The sequence below is a fragment of the Emydura macquarii genome, unplaced genomic scaffold (assembly GCF_026122565.2).
Source record: "Emydura macquarii macquarii isolate MOO-44397 ecotype Brisbane River unplaced genomic scaffold, CSIRO-AGI_Emac_v2 contig_1477, whole genome shotgun sequence".
Classification (NCBI taxonomy): domain Eukaryota; kingdom Metazoa; phylum Chordata; order Testudines; family Chelidae; genus Emydura; species Emydura macquarii.
Genome location: NW_027131614.1, coordinates 13,885,386 through 13,906,780, shown reverse-complemented (window position 1 = coordinate 13,906,780; position 21,395 = coordinate 13,885,386). Strand labels below are relative to the sequence as shown.

Genomic DNA, 21,395 nt, shown 5'->3' with positions numbered 1-21,395 from the left:
CTAACTAGCAATTCTGTAACCGTATCGTCGCAGACATACCTCTATCCACTGAACAAGACAAAACTCTAGATCAGTATAGCATTCTGAGAACTAGATACCTGGAAGCAACAGCAGCTGAAATGTAAATTCTGGATCAATACCACCAGAAATCATAAGACAGACCAAGGGACCTGTCCTGCATGTCCATAGCTCAAACCTCTCCCCTTTACACCCAGAGGATACAGCTGCTTTAGCCAAACTAGAGACAAAACCTATGTCTACACTTGCAGTCAAATTTGGCAGCAGTCGATGGGAGATACCCAAGCTACGCAGAGCAGCCTCCATATCTCCTGTCGACTTCCTAACTCCCATTTACCATGGTGTCTTCAGTTCACTGCACCGACAGGAAATGCGCTCCCATCGATGAAGCGTTACTCCACCCGGCAGAGGGGGATTAATAGCATCAATTTCCAGATCAATTGAGCGGGTCTCCACTTCTGCTCAATTGATCCAGATAAATCAATCTGATGGCGGCGAATTTGTCTCCATCAGTCTAGACATAGCCAAACACACAGATAGGGCAATCCCTCTGGCCAGGCAAGCTTCTTCCATTATTTTCCTGATGCACTGAACAATGGGTTTTGGAGGGCTCCCTCATTTTTTCTTGGTAAAAGTTCAGAGAAAAGTCCCTGAGTGTTCTGGAACTTTTTAGTCCTACAAAGTAGAATTACAGAGTCCTGAAGATAATACAAGTCCTTTCTTTTGCCCCGCCCCCTCCCCTTTTTTGGGGGGGGGGGGGGGGGGGAGGCAAGGATGGCAGTGGAACTAAGGTCCACATCCTGGTTGACGGGGAAGGAGTGTATATTCTTAATTGCATAAACTTGTCATTATGAAACACCAACTGAGGATTAGGGATGAGAAAAACCATACTCTCGGCCAAAGTGAGGGCCACCAGAAAAATGGCTTTCAGAGTAAACCAGCAAAGGGGAAGAGACCTTAGAGGTTCAAAGGAAATGAACTGAAGCTAGAATGTGGGTATACCCCCTACCAGTTTAATAAATCTCAATATACACCCACAGAACTAACTCTAGGTCTTATACTAAAAAAAACAAGCATGGGCTTGCTGAGGAGAGTATGTGCACTTTTGGGGTGGGGTGAAGAGGGAGCAGCAGTGGTTGGAAAGAAGGAGACTCATTCTCCAAAATAGGTTCCTAGGAAGATACTCAGCTAGGGCAACAGAAAATCTAACAGTAGAAGACTCTCAAAGTTCTATGTTCTAAACAAAGATCTCAGATAGAAGCTGCCAATTAACTATGTCAGGGATATTATATTAATCCTAACTATTTTTACTGGCAGAGAAGGTGTTCAAAATTTAGAAGATTAATTAGGTTTTGTGACATGTATATCTCTAACCTCATGCTCCATGGAGCAAGAGTCAAGAAGTCTACACTCAAAAGAAGAGGCAGGTGATGTTTATAATTGAAAGCACTAAAGCTGTGTTTAAATTGGTTACGTTTTAATAGGATGACATTGCCACCCCTTTATGGACATTGCTTATCTGAGGGTCACTGGTACAGCTCAGCAGATGGACTGAAAGGAGTTCAGCTTCACCATTATGGCTGGAGACAATTCCTATATCTGCTGCATCTCCAGGATCTGACATCAAACGACTGGGCCTTCATTATCCTGATTATGAAAGATGCCTTGATCAGACCAGGCCAGAGAAAAGGAGTCAGATCACACCACCAACTCCATCAGGTTTGGCTAAACCCTGATCAAACATCAAAGATGCAAACTTTGTGTTACTGTTGTCAACTCCTCTCTCGTTTCTGTTTTTACTGTTATTGTATGGTGCCATGAAAGGACAGAATTAAGGTTGTCTGGGTTCCCAGAAAATCTCTTAATGGTTATGGACAAAGAGCAATCAATGCAGAAACTAATAGATCCATCAGGTATCTTAGCCACTGAAACCCCATTTTAGGGAGGGATAGTCACATCAAGTTAGTTTCACCTCATTCATCTCAGATTCCAGAGGGTCATGATAGGAAGGCGCTTCTTGCCTAGATGAGGAAGCAGTAGCTAGAGCATAGCAAGATGTTCTCTCTTCCAAGAACTGGTGTCCTAAAACAAAGAACTTTCCTAGGAATTTAAGAACATAAGAATGGCCATACTGGGTCAGACCAGGGGTCCATCTAGCCCAGTATCCTGTCTTCTGACAGTGTCAAATACCAGGTGCTTCAGAGGGAATGAACAGAACAGATAATCATCAAGTAATCTATCCCGTCGCTGATTCCCAGCTTCTGGCAAACAAAGACTAGGGACACTTCAGAGCATGCTTTTGCACCCTGCCCACCGTGGCTAATTGCCACTGATGGACCTATCCTCCATGAACTTTTCTAGTTCTTTTTTAAGCCTTTGATTGTCTTAGCTTTCACAACATCCTCTGGGCAAAACATTCCAGAGGTGCATTGTGTGAAGAAATACTTCCTTTTGTTCATTTTAATCCTGCTGCCTATTAATTTCATTTGGAGACCCCTAGTTTGTGTGTTACAAGGAATAAATAACATTTCCTTATTTACTTTCTTCACAGCAGTCATGATTTTATAGATCTCTATCATATACCCCCTTAGTCATCTCTTTTCCAATTTGAAAACTCCCAGTCTTATTAATCTCTCCTCATATGGAAGCTGTTCCATACCACTAATAATTTTTGTTGCCCTTTTCTCTAACTTTTCCAATTCCAATACATCTTTTTTGAGATGGGGCGACCAGAGCTGCACGCAGTATTCAAGATGTGGATGCACCATGGATTTATATAGAAGCAATATGATATTTTCTGTCTTATTATCTAACCCTTTCCTAATGATTCCCAATATTCTGTTTGCTTTTTTGACTGCTGCTGCACATTGAATGGATGTTTACAGAGAACTATCCACAATGACTCCCAGATATCTTTCTTGAGTGCTAATGGCTAATTTAGACCCCATCATTTTATATGTATAGTTGGGATTATGTTTTCCAATGTGCATTACTTTGCATTTATCATCATTGAATTTCATCTGTCATTTTGTTGCTCAGTCACCCATTTTTCTGAGATCCCTTTGTAACTTCTCAGTCTGCTTTGGACTTAACTATCTTGAGTAGTTTTTATTATCTGCAAATGTTATCCCCTCATTGTTTACCCCTTTTTTCAGATCATTTATGAATATGTTGAACAGTACTGGTCCCAGTACTGACTCCGGGGACTCCACTATTTACCTCTCTCCATTCTGAAAACTGACCATTTATTCCTATCCTTTGTTTCCTATCTTTTAACCAGTTACTGATCCAGAAGAGGACCTTTCCTTTTATCCCATGACTGCTTACTTTGCTTAAGAGCCTTTGGTGAGATACCTTGTCGAAAGCTTTCTAAGTACACTATATCCACTGGATCACCCTTGTCCAAATGCTTGTTGAACCCCTTAAAGAATTCTAGTAGATTAGTGAGGCATGATTTCCCTTTAGAAAATCCATGTTGACTCTTCCCCAACAAATCATGTTTATCTATGTTTCTGGTAATTCTGTTCTTTCTTCTGTTATTTTTGTTTCAACAAATTTGCTGAAGTTAGTACTGAAGTTAGGCTTACCGGCCTGTAATTCTAGAATCGCCTCTGGAGCCTTTTTAAAAAATTGGCATCATATTAGCTATCCTCCAGTCATCTGGTATAAAAGCAAGAGAAGATGAGGAACTTCAGAGAGGTCTAATGAAGCTAATTGAATTGGTAACACAAACTGGCAGCTGAAATTTAATTTTGACATATATAATTTTGAAAGGAATAATTGGGTCATAGACATCGCTGAGTTCTAAATTGATTAACCATTCAGGAAAAACACCTGAATGTCACTGTGGATAGCTCAACATGCAGAAGTGGTGAAAAAAGGAAACTAAAAATGTTTGGATGCATAAAGAATGATAAGGAAAATAACTGTGGAACTATTAGAATGCCTATACATAAATCTACATTATGCCCTCACCTGAAATACCATCTTCAGTTCTACTTCTGCTGTGATCTCTTTTAGAAAAGGTCGAGCAATTCTTATATTCCATATATATGAGTAGTTTACAAGTAAAAAGATCTCCTCTGTACTTATCTTATCTTGCAGTTTAAGCAGATTCAGAAGATTGATGTTAAAAAAACAGGTAGTCTTAAAGAAAGGATTGGCTGGTTTTGAAGGGGATGTATACCCAATTCCATCTTTGACCATGAAAGATCAAATCAAACATGTACATTCTGGAGTGATGGAAGGAAACTTCTGGGGAAGGTGATCAAAGCAGCTGGTGGCAAATGTTGGAGAGAGAATACAGCCTGTTATCAAACTTCTTTACTATAGAAGAATGAACTAGAAGGGCTCTCTCCAAATTTGCCAAAGGCAAAAAGATGGCAAGCTTGCCTGCTCCTCTTGTATGACAGTTTTCATTCCAAAGAGGGAAAATGTTCAAGGTCTGTCATCTGTGGCACTAAATACAGCTATTCTTCCTACAAAATCCTTGTGGAATAACCAGAAAGAAAGTGAGGGAGCTGAGAAGAAGAGGTCAAAGCTAATTTCCCCCAGAGACTGAGTTGGTAGTAAGGTACAGTACACCTTTGCTTGAAGAGTCTGAGGGGGAAAAGAAATCTGAACAGGACTGCAGAGAGGAAAGAAGGAAGGATTTATTTTTAATTGATAGTTAATTGATACATGGAAGTTTACAAGTGAAGAAAAATTGGGCTGGATCCCACCACAAAGCACTCTACCTCTTCATCTGCAGAGGAATTATAGGGAAAAAAAGTTTGTTCCATGGGATAGGGGCCTAAAACAAGGTGAAGCTTCCCAGTTTCTCACTCCTGCATAGGAAAGGTTGGGGAATTGTGTGCATACAGGGCCACAACAGCTGGCTCAAGAGAAAAATTGTTGCCAAGGCATTTCTTGTGTCTCCTAGCTACCTTCCTCCTTTGCTGTTCCTAGACACAAAATTTAATGCTACTAAAAGTTAGCACCTCAACCTGAGTGAGCAGAGGTAGCTGGGCTGAGTGCAAAATATCCTGTCTCCTGATTAGTCATGACCTGCCTGATGGAAATATACCAGACTGATGACACAGTGATTAGCACAGTACATAAAGCTAAATAGCAATGCCAGACAGAGGATTGTTCTCCCCCTACCTCCCCCCAAAATTGTACCCCCTTTGTATAAATCTGTCTATAAGTACATGAAGAATGTCAGTGACTTGCATTCATAAAATGTATTTTAAAAATTAACATTTATAAATTGCATATTATTTCTACAATGTCTTATTTTGCTGTACCTGGGAGAATTACCAATTTTTAGGAATGCTTTTGTGACAAAGTCTGAATTCCCCTTCACTGGATAATTCAATACACCATACTCTTCAAACTTTGTTTTCTCACCTGTTTTGTGTAATTTTAATAACTAGTTTTAGGGGCTTTAGACCATTAATGAGACCTAAAAATAAATTAGTGCATTGGAGGAGAGATCTGAAATCTAATAACTGGAACAGGGTTTGGGTTTTTTTTTATTCTTGCCATTATCATTTAAGTAATTACAACAGCCACATTTTAATTAAAGCCATCAGAAAATGTTTTCCACCTTCTCCCACTGCACTGAAACATATTCACAGAGTTGTACTGATATCTGTGACATTAATGTACTTGGATACTTTGTAACAAGACACTTAAAATCCCTTTCATGTTTGTACATTTAATTTACTACTGATTTTTAAAGAGTTAAAATTTAATTTACATGCATATTTACTGAATGTTTACATTACGGTGAATAAAAATAAATAATAATACCTATTTCTTAGATAGCTGTTTTCATTAGTACATCTCAAAACGCTTCACACAATCTTTTAATGTATTATCCTCACAATATCTCTATGAGGTTGGGAATCATTATCATTCCCATTTTACAGATGGGGAACTGCAGCATAGAGAGGCTAAATATCTTGCCCAAGGTCACACAGGAAGTCCATGGTAGAGCAGAAAATTGAACCCAGGTCTCCCATATCCTATGCCACTGCCCCAGCCACTGGACTCTCATATGGATACTGCAGCTTGTGTACCTTAGTGCTAGCATGTTTAATCATAGCATAAATGCATAAGAAAAATGAAAAAAATTAGTCAAATTCTGACTGAAGTTTATAGTACTTTAAAAAAAGACTAATTATATTTCCTAACACATTGTCAATTAAACAAATTGTTTCAGCTCATTATTTTGTTATGCTGCTTTAAGCTTCATTTTAGGTTTGTTTCCTTTCCACCCATAGTTTTCGGTATTATCTGCATGTGCTAAATCAACAAAGCCTTTCAAAAGATTAAGGCTGGTTCAGGGAAACTGAAGCTTACTGCAGACCTTTTCAATCCTTATCCTATGTCCACTTCCGGAACCATCTATTTTTCTTTGTAAAAGCTGGAAAAATATTCTTCTCAATTGTCTCTTCCAAGTAAATAATCCATTGCTGGATACAAGATGATACCTCACTTCATTCAATAACCTGTGTCTAATCTCAATGTATGCATAACTTTAAACTATACTTTTCAGAATATAAAGTAATACTGAGCATTGGGATTCCTTTGTACTATTTTGGGTGTAATCAGAAGAAAGTAGAGGAAAGATTTTGTTGAAAAGTTCAAGAACAGTTTCTTGCTACGTAAGCAGCTGACTACATTAATTTTTAGAGGCTCAGAAATTAGAATTAATGGAAGCCTTCACGTATTTGTCATTTATCTGCTTTTAAATACTTACAGTGAAAAATACGGAAATCAATGTATGGATGAGAACCTCTTCTTTCTGTTTCAAATCCTGCCCGACTTCTTACTCGCACATCTCCTAGAAATAGGGTCAAGAATGAAATAAAAGAGTGGAAGAGCAGCAGAGATAAAATGCAATTGAACATAGCTGCAAGGGATAAAAAGTCATGTACTTAATGAGGTAGGATTATTCAGATAATAAACCTACTCAATACTTTTTGTTTTAGAGGTGACATTTCAAAACAAAGTTTGAAGATTTGTTAAACATGCAACTGCATGCTTTTTGTCAACTTCTTTTCTGCCTAAGTGTATGTGGCCAAAAGCATGTAGAAATCATTCCAATGAAATTAAAAACAGTTGGCTACACCGTTATGATAAAAAATGCACCTTAATGTGACAGGAAACAAGAATATTAAAACTTGATTTGTCCCTCAACAACACATTAAGAAGGAATATTTGTGTAGTACAAAAGATTCAGCTTTGAGAAATTGTAGCTTTTAGCAAATAAGCTAGTTACACTGTATGTTCTCATATTAAACAGAACGCTCTTCCACTAGCATTTACTTACTTGTGCTCAGTCTGAATATTACATAACAGATTATTAAAATACTCAGAATAGGTCAACATAAGAAATGTCATACACAGATTAATTAAATGTATACTCCTCTTTGGGTCGGTGGAGTGTGTCCTCAGTAGGAGCACTTCCACCGACCTAATGGGAACTGTGGGGAGCCCCATCTCACTCCCTGCCAGGAGCTCCCGGGCTCCCTGGGAAGTGCTTCTCCACTCACAACCAGGAGCTGGACTCCAGCCGCCCACAGCTTGCCCTGTCCCAGCTCACAGCCAAGAGCCAGGAACCAAATGCCCCAGGCTTGCAACAGCCAGGGCATCTCACCCCGCTACCAGCCGGGAGCGGAAACCAGCTGCCCTGTCCCGGCTTTCTTGTCAATTTCACTGCTCCGCTGGAATGACAAGAATGACAGCCCCTCCACCGCCGTAAGGGGATGCAGTACCTACACTGACACTGCATTGCCCTAGCTATGCTGACAAAAGCCCTACACCTCTCATCGAGGTGGTTTTATTTTGTCAAAAAAACAGGGCAGTTTTGATGGCAGCAGGGTCATTGCACTGGGTACACCAGCTCTGTTTCGTAAACAAAAGCTGACTTTTGTCGACAAAACTCTGTAGTGTAGACCACGCATCAGTATTAAAACCGTAAAACATAAGTATGTTTTTAAGTATTTGCTACTGCAACTAAAACAATTAACACTATGCTGTATTTCTTAACATACTAGTTGATTTCTGCATTTGTGTTTTACCAATTGAAAGCTAACAATTGTAAGTTACTTTACTAATTAATTCATTCATTTAGACAAGAGAACTCACCTGAATTAAAAAAATACCCTTCAGCTTTTACAAATAGGAGATCAATTTAATATTATGTTTGTTTCAAATCTAACTCAATACTAAGAGATTGGAACATTCTCAGAATTGCTCTATTTCTATTAATTAAATCCTGTATGTATATTACAGTCCTCTCCCCAAAGAAAACGGTTTTCATGTAAGTCATAATTAGGGACTTAATGGGGATGAGAGACTGTATTTTTAAAAATTGTGAGCATGAACTAAAGAAAATTCTGTAGCTATTTAAATTCCAATAACTGCCACCATTCCAGTGTGTTGAAATTTTTACTCTCTCTCTGTCTGCTTCACCAACTAATTTATTCATAGCACTAACTTAAGCACATTATTAAACCAAGTTGCAAACCACTTTACCAAAGGTCAGAACTGTAGCTGAAGATCCAAAATCTTTGTGAATAGTAACACATTTAAAATTATCCATCTGACAACAGTATGTATGATAGATTGTTTTGCAGAAATTCTATACATTTAAATACTACTGTTTGGTAATACATATAATAATACACCTTATATGAGTAGTATCTTGAGAGGTATAGTGCGAGTACCACAAAGATGAGTAGATCCAGCACTCGTGTATTATAATGAAGTATTTATATATTCATACAGTCTTTAGGGGTATGAAATGTTCTCAGTTATTCTTTCCTTGTTTATGTTTTAAAGGACTGAAAATCCCTTATGAAACTGCTAGTATAAGGTTTCAGCAAAAAGAAAGCTAACCTCATCACTACCCAGGCAGTTAACCCTCTCAGGCTAACAAAGAATGTAAAATTATAAGGCTCTCCAAGACGTTCAGCTAAATGGAGTGGCTCATTCCACTTTCTAAAAGATACAGACACAGCATAGTAGAACTCTTCTGCTAGGCATAAGAACAACTCGTGATTGGTTGGATAAGTAATGTGACCTTAGGAAATAATTCTTAAAAAAAAAATGTAAAAGAAAAACTTGAGAGAAAAAAAAGTCAAAAGATGAAGAAGAGGGAGGGAATTTGGATTGTAAATTCATATTTTCATATGAAATTGGCAAATTGGACAGTGCTGTCCCTCATTCCCCCGGCAGAGTGCAGCTGCCAAACCTGAGTCACATCATCAGGTAACAAAAAACAGGTAAAAAATAAAAGCAGAAGTAGTAAAGGGAATCAAGAAAAGGAACTAGGAGAAAACCACCAGCTGAAGACTCTCTTGGGAGTTTCCTGTTGATAACAGAAACTAATGGGGGTATTGCTCCTCAACTAAACCTATCTAAAAAAATATTGTCTACTGTGTTTTGAATTCCCACTTGCTAGGGGTTAGAGTTTGACAGCTGAGCCAGTCTGCTCAATTGCCCATATTTCTCCTAAACATTATAAGACTTTGAATGGAGGAAAATTTTGAAGACTTCATATCTGAGGAGGTCACTATTCATTTTCTCTTAAAAATTTCAGTAACCTACAGGTTCCATTGTTGAATTCTACCAAAGTGGTATGGATATAGAGGAAGGAATAGTTTAACTATTAAGCTGATCATCAAGCTTAAAGGATGATAGGGAAGGAGACTTGCCTGATGACCATTTCCTTTGATTGAATATATGCAACATATTTCCCGCACCGGAAAGATTCACAGTGGCAGACATGTTGATCACAAAGGGCTGTTCAAGTGGTTTGTTTGAGAGCAATTTTGTTTTGCCAGTTGACCAAGTGAAATACAGCGGTAGAGTTACAAATAAGGGCACTGTTTCTGACTGAAAGAATGAAACACACTTGAGGGGGCAGGTAGCCCTAAAGAAAGAGCAACATACTAGAGATGAATATGGCCAACAATGAAATAGAGAGAACTGTAGTAAGATAGTACAGGGGTGGGAAGTTATGCTTTTATATCTACAGCATGAGTAGAAATTAGGGATGTAAATATTTGTTTAAATAAGAATCCGTTTAAACATTCTAAAAATACAACGTTTAAATGGCTGAATGCATGGGGGAGGGAGCCATGCTGGGCTCGGCGTCTCACTGCCAAGCAAGAGCTGCCTAGCTGCGGCTACCCCCCAATAGAGAGCCGTAGCTGAGCAGCTCTGCCTTGTGGGGAGCTGACCCGAGCTCAGCTGTGGTGCTCCCCCACCCCCCTGCAAGTAAGAACTGCCCAGCTGCCCTCACTCATGGGGAGCTGAGCCCAGCTGTTGCTCCCCTCCCACCCCCGTTTAAACAGTAATAAGCTGTTTAAAACGTTTAAACAGTTGGTTACTGTTTAAACGTTTAGGCTTTTACATCCCTAGTACAAATTTCCCAAATAAGCAGAGAAGAATATGTGGAAAAGAGATTTTCACTACGCAGTTGAAAAGGTAAAGATCTAAAGCCCATAAACTCTCCCTCCCCCACAGTCTTCTTTTATATATTAAAATACCAAAAGCATTTGCCCCAGAAATATAGGGAAAAGAAGACTGGTACAATGGCTCCTGAAGATTCTGAACGGTAGCTCAAAACAAAAAGACCATCTCCTTGCTGAACTGAAATGAAGGGTGGACTTTATGAAGAATGGAGATGAGCATAGAGGAACTCTGGAAAACAGTAGACTATATACAGAGAACGTCTGTTTGTAATGGTTCCATCCTATTCTTAGAAGAAACAGCAATTCTTGCCTTCTACAGGTAGTCTTCCTGGGATGACAAACCTTCATTATCACTTCTTGGACCTCATTTTAGGGGAAGACGATTCTGCTCCCAAGACACAGAAAACCAGAAGTTGATAAATACCTGTTGGCCCTGATGGGAAAAATGGGCTGTCTCCATTACCATTGGGAGACACCCAGAAATTTACAAATGGAACCTGTTTAGCATCTTGTGCAATTTACACTCTCTCTAAATCTGAAGTATCTATATGGATTTTTTTCAGAGTAGCTTTAATCAGAACAGAGGGAGCATGAATAAATCTTTAAGACCCTGACAAATGTCCCGTATCAGGGCCAAATAACTCTTCTGGGAATAAAACAAAGTCACAATTCCAATAAGAGAAACAAATGATATTACAAGGAGTACTGCAAATGAAATTATTTCATCCCTTCATTGAATTCTCTTTTCCTCTGTTCAGGACTGGCTTTAGCCTTTTAAAAAGTTTCATCAAAGGGATATCTGAACTATGGCAACAATCACAAAGAATCCTTTAAGTCTGTTACAAAAGCTTCATAATCTTTTTTCAAGTAACATTCTATTTGCTTATTGGCTAGATTTTTGGGAGCAGATGCCCAAACTACAAGAACAACAGTCTTCATTAACTGAGAAACACAATCATATTCTTCAGGGGGATTAACTTAAACATCTCTTCTGTCTTCCCATACTTTTTTCTGAAATACATGACAAACCCTGCTGAAACTACGTTTCAGAATAATTCAACACATATCTCTAGCGACCCCTGAATGGTAGTCTCTAATCACCACTGCACTCATTTTAAAGGGATTTTTTTTAAATCCACCACTTCAAAAAGGACCAAAAAGATAAAGAAGAATCTTCAGCTTCTTCAGAAGAGAAAGGAGAAAAAACCTTCTTGGTTGAAGTATCTGATTTAATGTGCATGTCTGACATGCACTTTCTTATGTATTTTTGTTTGCTCAGTGTGTTAAACTCTGGTTTTCTCCTAGCATACTTGGAGAGCTTGGATGATTTGCAATCTGAAAGAAAAGTCATCAAGGAACCAGCAAAGGGAGAAACTAGCTTGGAAAAGATGATGGTGAAAGAACAGAAAGGAAAGGAAGAGAGCGCTCCCTTGGCTAACTAGTTGAAATTGCAGAGAGCAGGATTTCCAGAGGAATGTCCCAGTTTAGAGGAAGAGGATCAGACTGAGAATTTAAATGGAAAATGGAGAACAGCCTGCATATAATTAGAAGTAAGACAAAAAGAATCAGGGGATATCTGTTGCTGAGGGGAGGTTGCTAATTTTCTACCTTTGTTGGTTTTTTTGCTTTTTCTTCCTCAATAGTGATGAAGAGCTATGCAAATGGAGACTGAAGGGATCCTGGAAATATAGGGTAAATACTCCAGATCCAGCTGAGAAGTGCATTATCAAAAAAGGCAGACTGTTTAGAGTAGGCCACTCAGTGCCCCATAACTTTCAAGCCCTGTATTGGCCAAGTCGCCCCAAAATGGATCTTGGAGGCAGCAGAAAAGAAAACAGAAGGGAATCAAGGAAACGTACAGGAGCATATGGAGGAACATTGAGGAGAGTCTTCTGTAGCTATAGACAGAAACAGCTGGCCGGGGACCAACATAGCTAGATCACCCTCACAAGATTTCAGCACACACAGCAGAAGAGTTCTACACTGCTGTATTTCTGTTTGATGAGCCATTCCCCACGGTCTGAATCTGGACTGCGCAATGCTTTCAGAGAATGCTAGAGTGGTTGAATATATTTTTTAGAGTGGAGAAAGACAGAGTAGCCATCTCAAGATGACAATGTTCAGTTATACAGCCACTAATAGAGTCAGTTAAGATTTTCCCATTATGTAGGTATCCACAAGATTATGTTTTACGTAGGATTTGGAAATACTGCTGTACCACAGTAACTTCACTCCACTTGGGGTCACTTGAACTTCTATTCAGGACTTGGATTCCAACAGCCTGCAAACTTTAGGGAAAGCAATTCCACAATCATTGCAGCCAAAGCAAGCCAGCAGGGGAAGTTTTAAGTAGTCTTTCTGTTAATTTTATAAATATTTTAATATCCTCCCACATTATGTTACTCAGTCACATTTATAACTGTTATATTTGGTTCATTTGGAATATCAAGTTAAAGGTAAAGCATATTACTGTTTTTTTACCTGTGTTGTCATGGAATTATACTTAAGCCAAGTAGTTTTGTGATTCTAGACTTTATGTGTATGACCTACGTTACAAAAGCGTTGTTACGCTCCTGCACATTTGTATTCCTGTAAGGAAGCCATTATATTACCTATTTCTTATCCATTAACAATTTAAAATTAAATGAAAATTTGGGTTTTATCTGAATCACAGCTAGAATCTACATTTATAATTGCTTTATAGGAAGTTTAATGTAACCATTTAGATTTCAGGTTGGTCTCTCCCAGGTCTATTCATAAGACAACATTAATGAAAAAAGTAGTTATTAATTTGTACAAAAAGGTAAGCTTAACGTTTGGGAATACAGAATGACCATCAACCAATGAACAAGTAACAATGTGTATTATACATAGTGATACAAGTACCCAGGCAGCAAGATTCAGAGTACACTAAAAGTAAAACAGGGCAACTCCTCTTTTAAGGATTTAGTACATTTGATGAGATAGCAATTAAATACAATAAAATACTGGTAAGGAGTTATATTCTTCATAGTAAATTAGTTTCAGGTGTTCTAGAACATTCAAGTGAAATCTAAATAGGTGCAAAATTAAAATTAATAATTTTGCATGTTTTTACCGTTCTAATTCTATTCCAGTTCTGGCCTTTTAAAAACATGTCACAGGATGTTAGATATTGCTTTCAAGTTGATTGTACAGTATTCAAATGGCAATCATGAGTCATGTTTTGAGTTCCCAACTGCATTTTGGTGCATCACGACACCACTTCTCTCCCCTCAAGAAATTATGGGTTTGATAATCTGCTAATACAATTCCATTAATTTTTTGTCATCCCAGAAACCAGCAAGAAAACCAGAAATCAAATCCTTATCCCCATTAAAAACAATAGAATCTATATACCTCAATCTTCTTGCAGACTTAGCTATTATCATTAGGACTATTTTTATCATCAATTTGATGACAATTTAACATTTCTAGTCCCCTTCATCCAAGCATCTCAAAGCACTTTAAAAAGCTGGATACATATTATCATCCCCATTTTCGGGAATAAGCTGTTCATTTTTATGTTTTTGAAACAATAAACTTCACTTTGCTAACTGAAAAGAACAACAGAATCATAGGACTGGAAGGGACCTCGAGAGGTCATTATCTAGATCATCCCTGCCAGGTATTTGTCTAACCTGCTCTTAAAATTCTCCAATGACTGAGATTCCATAACCTCCCTCGGCAATTTATTCCAGTGCTTAACTACCTTGACAGTTAGGAATTTTTTCCTAATGTCCAACCAAAACCACCTTTCCTGCAATTTAAGTTTATTGCTTCTTGTTCTAGCCTCAGAAGTTAACAAGAACAATTTTTCTCTCTCCTCATTGTAACAACCTTTTTATGTACTTGAAAACAGTATCATGTCCTCCCTCAACAGTCTTCTCTTCTCCAGACTAAATGAACTCAATTTTTTCAATCTTCCCTCATAGGTCATGTTTTCTAGACCTTTAATCATTTTTATTGTTCTTCTCTGGACTTTCTCCAATTTGTCCACATCTTTTCTGAAATGTGACGCCCAGACCTGGACACAATACTCCAGTTGAGGTCTAATTAGGATAGAGTAGAGCAGAAGAATTATTTCTCGTGTCTTGCTTAAACACTATTAATACATCCCAGAATTGTGTTTTCTTTTTTTTGCAACAGCGTTACACTGTTGACTCATATTTTGCTTAGGACTCCCATATTCCTTTCTGCAGTACTCTTTCCTAGAGAGTCATTTCCCATTTTTTATGTGTGAACTGATTGTTCATTCCTAAATGGAGTACTTTGCATTTCTCCTTATTAAATTTCATCCTATTTACTTCTGGCCATTTCTCCAGTTTGTTCAGATCATTTTGAATTTTAATCACATCCTCCAAATCACTTGCAATGCTTCCCAACTTGGTATCATTCACAAACTTTATAAGGGAACTTATTATGCCATTATCTAAATCACGGTTGGAGATATTGAACTGATCCCTGCAGGCCCCACTCAATATGCCCTTCCAACTTGACTGTGAACTATGATACAGGAAGAGGCACTAAGTATCACATCACTATTAAAGCATAAATATAAAGGAAAATTCACTAGTGTTAAGGGACAAAAATCCCAGAAGTGAGAGAACTCATGTTACAGACACTCGACCTGAATTTACTTCCTTATACTTAAGTACAGGGGCACAAACTATATACAGTAAGATAAATGGCACTTTGGAGACCCCTGCAATACATGCTGCAAAAAAGTATGAGTGTAGAGTTTCAGTTCTAAAAACAAAATAAGGAAAAACATTCCATCATATGAGTAGCAGAACTGGAAAACAAACCAGTCATTTTCAACAAGCTTTTAAAAGAAGCATATTTTTCCACTAAACAGCTCTCTGAAGTATTTGCTCTCTACTTTCCCAGTCTTAGAAACCTGAGCCTTTAAAAGCAGACATCTGTATCACATAACCAAATTCACAAGTCCAAAAGATGGAGGTTACTCACCTGTAAGTGGATTTTTTCAAGATGTGGGGTCCCTATCTATTCCACACATGGGATATGCATGCTCACCATGCACCTGAGTCTGGAATTAGTTGCAAGCAGTGTCCATTGGCTCGCATATGCACTGTCTCTCTCCTTATGCTCTTAACTAAGAGCATAAAGGACAGAGCAGGCCAATGCCGCTCCTTTTTCCCATTCTTACCACAGTGTAATGAAGCCGCAGCAGAAGAGATGGAAGGTTGGTAGCAGAATACAAATAGTGACCACACATCTTGAACTACCTCCAGTTACAGGTAAGTAACTTCCATTTCTTCTTCAAATGATGGTCCCTATGTGAATTCCACATGGGGAAGATTAACAAAACAGTAGTCAAATAGGGGGTGGGGATGCAGAAGTGATATTTGACTGTAGCACTGCTGTCCTCACAGTCATAACTGCAGTTGATGACTCTTAATTGCACCTTTTAATTGCTCTCCTATGGATGTAGTTTAGGTGTCTTTCTAACATCCTTTGTTCTTTGAAGATAAAAGACCAATACTCTCCAGACATTCAGAGAATATGGTCTTCTCTCCTCTTCTGAAGCATGTGATTTAGGAAAAGATATAGGCAAATAGATGACCTGACTCATATGAGACTCGCAAACTACTCTGGATATGAATCTGGGTTAGGGGCATAACAAGAGCTTTTTTTTTTTTTTTTAAATAGAAGGTAGAATATGGTGGATCCACCATAAATGCTCCCAGCTCTCTGACTTTTCTGGCCAACATTACAGCTATTAGAAAGGCCACCTTCATGGACAAATGAGCCACTGAGCATGTCTCAAAAGGAGACCGAGAGACGACAGAACAAAACTGAGGTCACCACCAGAGAAAAGGAATTGAGAATCCCCTTTAAAAATTTAGTTGTGATGGTGTATTAGAGATATGGTTATCCACTGGAGGATGGAAAGTGCAGACTGCTGCTAAATGCACCCACTGGGAACTGAACATAAGACCCGAAGACTTACAGGTAAGTAATACATTCTAATATATCAGTGATTCCGGCAGAGTCCAGACACAAACCATGTTGATGAGACAAAGTGGAGATGAGCCCACTTCCATTTAGCTGAGTAACAGCTTCTTATAGACCAGTGGTGGGCAAACTGCGGCCTATCAAGCTTCTGAGTGAGGCCCATGAGATATTTTGTTAAAAGTTGCTCACACGCATGAAAGAATCATACAAGAAGCACACGGAACTGACAATTTGTCAAATTTGACAATTTTTGTCATTTTATGTTATATTATTGTAATATTAAGTAATTTTGTAATTAATATTAATTACATAATCTACTGATAATTTTGATTAATTTAAGTAAATTCCTTAATTAAATTCACACATACAATATTTATGCTTTAATATGGCAACACTGCATGAGCCATGGTTCTGGCTTCAGTCTACTAAGCACGGCAGTGTGCTACTGCTGGTGGTCGTGAGTGGTTGTGCTTACCTATATTACTTTTGCCAGTAATCTGCCCTTAATTTTATCATGAATCGCTTTGTGTTTAAGTGGTTGATAGAGATGCAGGAGAATCAAGTGCAAGATCAAAAGGTACAGAGGAAAATGTATCTGTAGTGGATGTAGCCAAAAAGAGGAAAATAGGTGACGAGGGCAGAATGGTAAAAGAAAGCTGGGAGCTGGCTTATTTTGTTATTGAACAGAAAGGGAAGCCATTTTGCTTAATTTGCAACAAGATTATATCAGTTCCCAAAAAATACAATGTTCAGAGACATCATGAAATACACCATTTCTCTCATGTAGTGAATTTTCTGGTAGGTTCTCCCCAACGTGCTCAAAAACTTTCAAATCTGAAGGAAGCCATGAAAACACAGAAGCAGGTATTTAGACTAGCATTAAATGAAAGTGACACAATGACTTTGGCTAGTTTTTATATTGCTTGATAACTTGCAAAAAACAGAAAGCCACTCTCAGATGGCAATAGTGAAACAATGCTTTATTGAATCCTCAGATGTTTTATCTGAAGGATTTAAAAACCAAGAGGAAATTACTGGACGTGTTAAATGTCTGCAACTCAGAAGGCGTACTGTGAGTTGCAGAGTGAACGACATAGCTGCCAATCTGCAAAAGCAGTTTTTCAGAATTATACGTTCAAGTGAGGCCATCAGTATAGCGCTGGATGAATGAAAAGATATTAATGACGTTGCTCAGCTCTGCATCTGGGTTCGCTGTGTTGACAGTTATCTAAAGGTGACAGAAGAATTTTTAAATCTCTTGGGAGTACACGGGTGAGCACAGGGGTGAGTGTTTTTTCGAGGCATTTACTGATTTTTTCAAAGAGCACAGGTTACCTCTGGAAAAAATTGTATCATTTACAACAAATGGGTGCCTCTCTATCATAGCAACACAAAGGATTTGTATTTGTAGCTTTGTTGAAAGCTTGTGTACCTGACGTACTTGTTGTGCATTGCATAACACACCAAGAAGTGCTAAACTTGGCAAGAGAGAGAGACTGAAAGCTGTAATGGACAAAGTGGTACAGATTGTTAATTTCATATGTGCTCACCCCCAGCATCACCATCAGTTTGTGGAACTTTTAGACCAAATTGAAACAGAATATGGAGATCTCATCATGCACACCTAAGTGCGCTGGTTAAGCCGTGATAAAGTACTGGACCGCTTCCTGGTACTTCTACCGACAATCAAGCAGTTTCTTGCTCAGAAATTACTCAGAGTTAGACGGTGAAAACTGGATTTCGGATGCGTCTTTTATCGTAGGTGACATCACTGGTCACCTGAACACGCTGAATGAGTCATTGCAAGGGAAAAATCACATCTTGCCCACATGAATTGTTAATGTCAGAAAAATAATACTACAGCGGCAGTTTGATTTCCATTCAGTTATCGTCACTTCCCAACTTTGAAAAAAAATGCTGGACAAAACACACTGATAAAGGAAATGAAGAATATGATCCATCAGTTCACATGCTGTCTACACTGACAGAGCGTTTTGAGAGCCACTTCTCTTCTCTTAGTGATCTGAAGCCCTTCCTCTCATTGCTCTCAAATCCATTTGAATTTAATTTGAACCTATCTGTCATAGTATGTCAAAGGCTTGGGGTTGATAAAAGGAAGTTTGAGGAGGAATTACTTCACATTCATGCCCTGGATGAAGACTAAATTAACCAGCTGAAGAGGGAAGGTAAATGAGAACTTTGGAAGAATATCCCCGGGCAAGTTCTATGACATTGCATTGCAAAGCTGATGTCAATCTTTGGCTCAACATATACATGTGAGCAGACATTTTCTGCTGTAACACATATCAAATCCAAGAAGCACAACAGACTAACGGATGGAAACCTCAGTAATGAACTCCAATGCACCTGCACATCCCTGACTCTTAATCTGAGAAAGCTTGTGGAGGACAGATCCAACCAGACGTCACATTGAGTATGATGTATTGTAAGGAAAGCATAAATAAATATTTCTTTTGTCTATACTATTTGAAGTTGATGACAATTCTATTAATATATGAATGAATAAGCATTTTCTAGAACTTGTTATGAAATATTTGGCCTGTATTAAATGTATTTAAGTTTATTTGTGGGGTCATGGTTAGTGCACATGCCTGATTTCAATCTCGTGCCCCACTGAGATAAAGGAGGGCCCCTCATGCGGCCCCCTCACTAGCCTACGTTGCCTATCACTGTCATAGAATCTTTTCTATTTTGGTCAAGGATGAACTGAACTGCACCATCTAGGAACATGAACTGTCTGTCTCAGATGACATCCAAATATCAGGTTCTGAGTTGTAGTGGTCCATGTATTGCAGGATAGGGATGTTCACTGAAGGTTACGCTGAAAGCTTCAACAGATCCATGAACCTGAAACTATCTCAGCCAGTTGGGTGTGATGCGGATGAGACCAACTCTGTCTTGGTGAATCTTTCGTAAAACCTTTGGTATCAAAAGAACAGAAGGAAAAGCATATTCCGGGCGCTCCTTCCAGGACATCAGGAGGGCATGTCTCAATGAGTTTTTACTGAGAATTGCTCTAAAGAAGTACAGAGGAAGCTACCTGCTTGCTTGTGAGAAGAGGCCCCAGGCCAGCATTCCCCACTGAATGGGGAGGTTGTTCAGAAGGTCATTGTGAATCTCCCATTGTGATTCATAGAAAAGCGTCTGCTCAGACAGTATGCTAGAGAATTTTGCACTCCTGATAACCATGCTGCTAATAGGGTTATGTGATGTCTGATGCTCCAGTTCCAAAGAACTGCCTCCACGCACAAAGCGATTTTGTTCCTCCTTCCTTGTTTATATAAAATACTATTGTCATATTATCCAACATTAGCTGAACAAGTTTGAATTAGATGGAAGGAAGGCATTGCAGGAGGAGGAGGGAGGAAGGCATTGCAGGCCTGACAGACCGCCCTCAGTTCTAGTAAATTCATGTGCATTCTGGACTCCTGGGGGGGTCCAGACACCCCGTGCCACAATTGTCTATGCGCACAACCCGACCCAAGGGGGGAGCGTCAGTAATGCCTCCAGTGTCAATGCAAGGAAAGGGATCCCTACTGAATCCTCTCTGCATTTGTCCACCAAAAAAGAGCATAATACCTTGGGCAGAACTGTGACCTTGTCATTTATTGTACTCTTCTCTGGTGAATACACCAAGAAAAGTCAGGCTTTTAGGCATCATAGATGTTGTCTGGTGAACTGTGTCATGTGTATGCATGAAGTCATGTGGTCAAAGATGGAAAGGCAATTTCTTTTCTGTACCTTTTCCAATTCTAATATATCTTTTTTGAGATGGGGCGACCAGATCTGCATGCAGTACTCAAGATATGGGTGTACCATGGGTTTACATAGAGGCAATATATTTTCTGTTTTATTACCTAGCCCTTTCCTAATGATTCCCAATATTCTGTCAGCTCTTTTGACTGCCACTGCACATTGAGTGGATGTTTTCAAAGAACTAGCCACAATAACTCCAAGAACTCTTTCTTGAGTGGTAACGGCTAATTTACACCCCATCATTTTATATGTATAATTGGGATTATATTTTCCAATGTGCATTACTTTGCATTTATCAACATTGAATTTCATCTGCCATTTTGTTGCCCAGTCACCCAGTTTTATGAGATCCCTTTGTAACTCTTCGCAGTCTGCTTTGGACTTAACTATCTTGAGTAGTTTTATATCATCTGCAAATTTTTCCACTTCACTGTTTTACCCCTTTTTTCAGTTCATTTATGAATATATTGAACAGTACTGGTTCCAGAACAAACCCCTGGAGGACTGTACCTCTCTCCATTTACCTCTATCCATTCTGAAAACTGACCATTTACTCCCACCCTTTGTTTCCTATCTTTTAACCAGTTACCTGATCCAGGAGAGGACCTTCCCTCTTATTCCATGAGGCAGTGCTGATGTTTGTTGTTCACAGAAAAGGAGGTAGGGCAGGAAACAGTTTTTGAACCCTGTGCATAATCCCAGACTTCTCCGAGGGGGGGGGGGAAGAATCCCCAGGCAGGAGGAAAAAGTGCTATCTAACTATGCTATACTATACCATTAAAATTAAAAAACTAACTATATACAATTCTTAAAGGAATGACACAGTAAAAAGGAGCTGAGAACACAGAAGATTCTGATGCAGACCATGTGGTGGTAGGAAGGAATTGGAAAGACTTTCGCCTGTATCGCCCTTTAGGACATTGGTTGGGAGCATGAGGAGGAATACTGTACATGTGTAAGCCAATAGACACTGCCTGAAAGAAATTTCAGACACAGATGCATGATACACATGCGTATCCCACATGTGGAATACACATAGGGATCATCACACAAAGAAGAACCATGATACCAAAAAAAGAAAATGCTCAGGATTTTTAAGCCAATTATATTGTTTTTTTTGGTCTGGTACCTGAC

At 38.8% G+C, this 21,395-nt stretch overlaps 1 protein-coding gene across 3 annotated transcripts in view; it reads right to left on the bottom strand.

The window, feature by feature from the left end:
• PDE7A (phosphodiesterase 7A) overlaps positions 1 to 21,395 on the bottom strand; it is a 104,672-nt gene that overhangs the window by 38,994 nt on the left and 44,283 nt on the right. For 2 of the 3 annotated variants that reach the window (XM_067553853.1, XM_067553854.1), the window contains exon 3: positions 6,764 to 6,847. The exons of the other annotated variant lie outside the window; for it this stretch is intronic. In XM_067553853.1, coding sequence (XP_067409954.1) covers positions 6,764 to 6,847 — 84 coding nt within the window. The remainder of the gene's footprint in view (positions 1 to 6,763; positions 6,848 to 21,395) is intronic. 3 annotated transcript variants of the gene reach the window in all.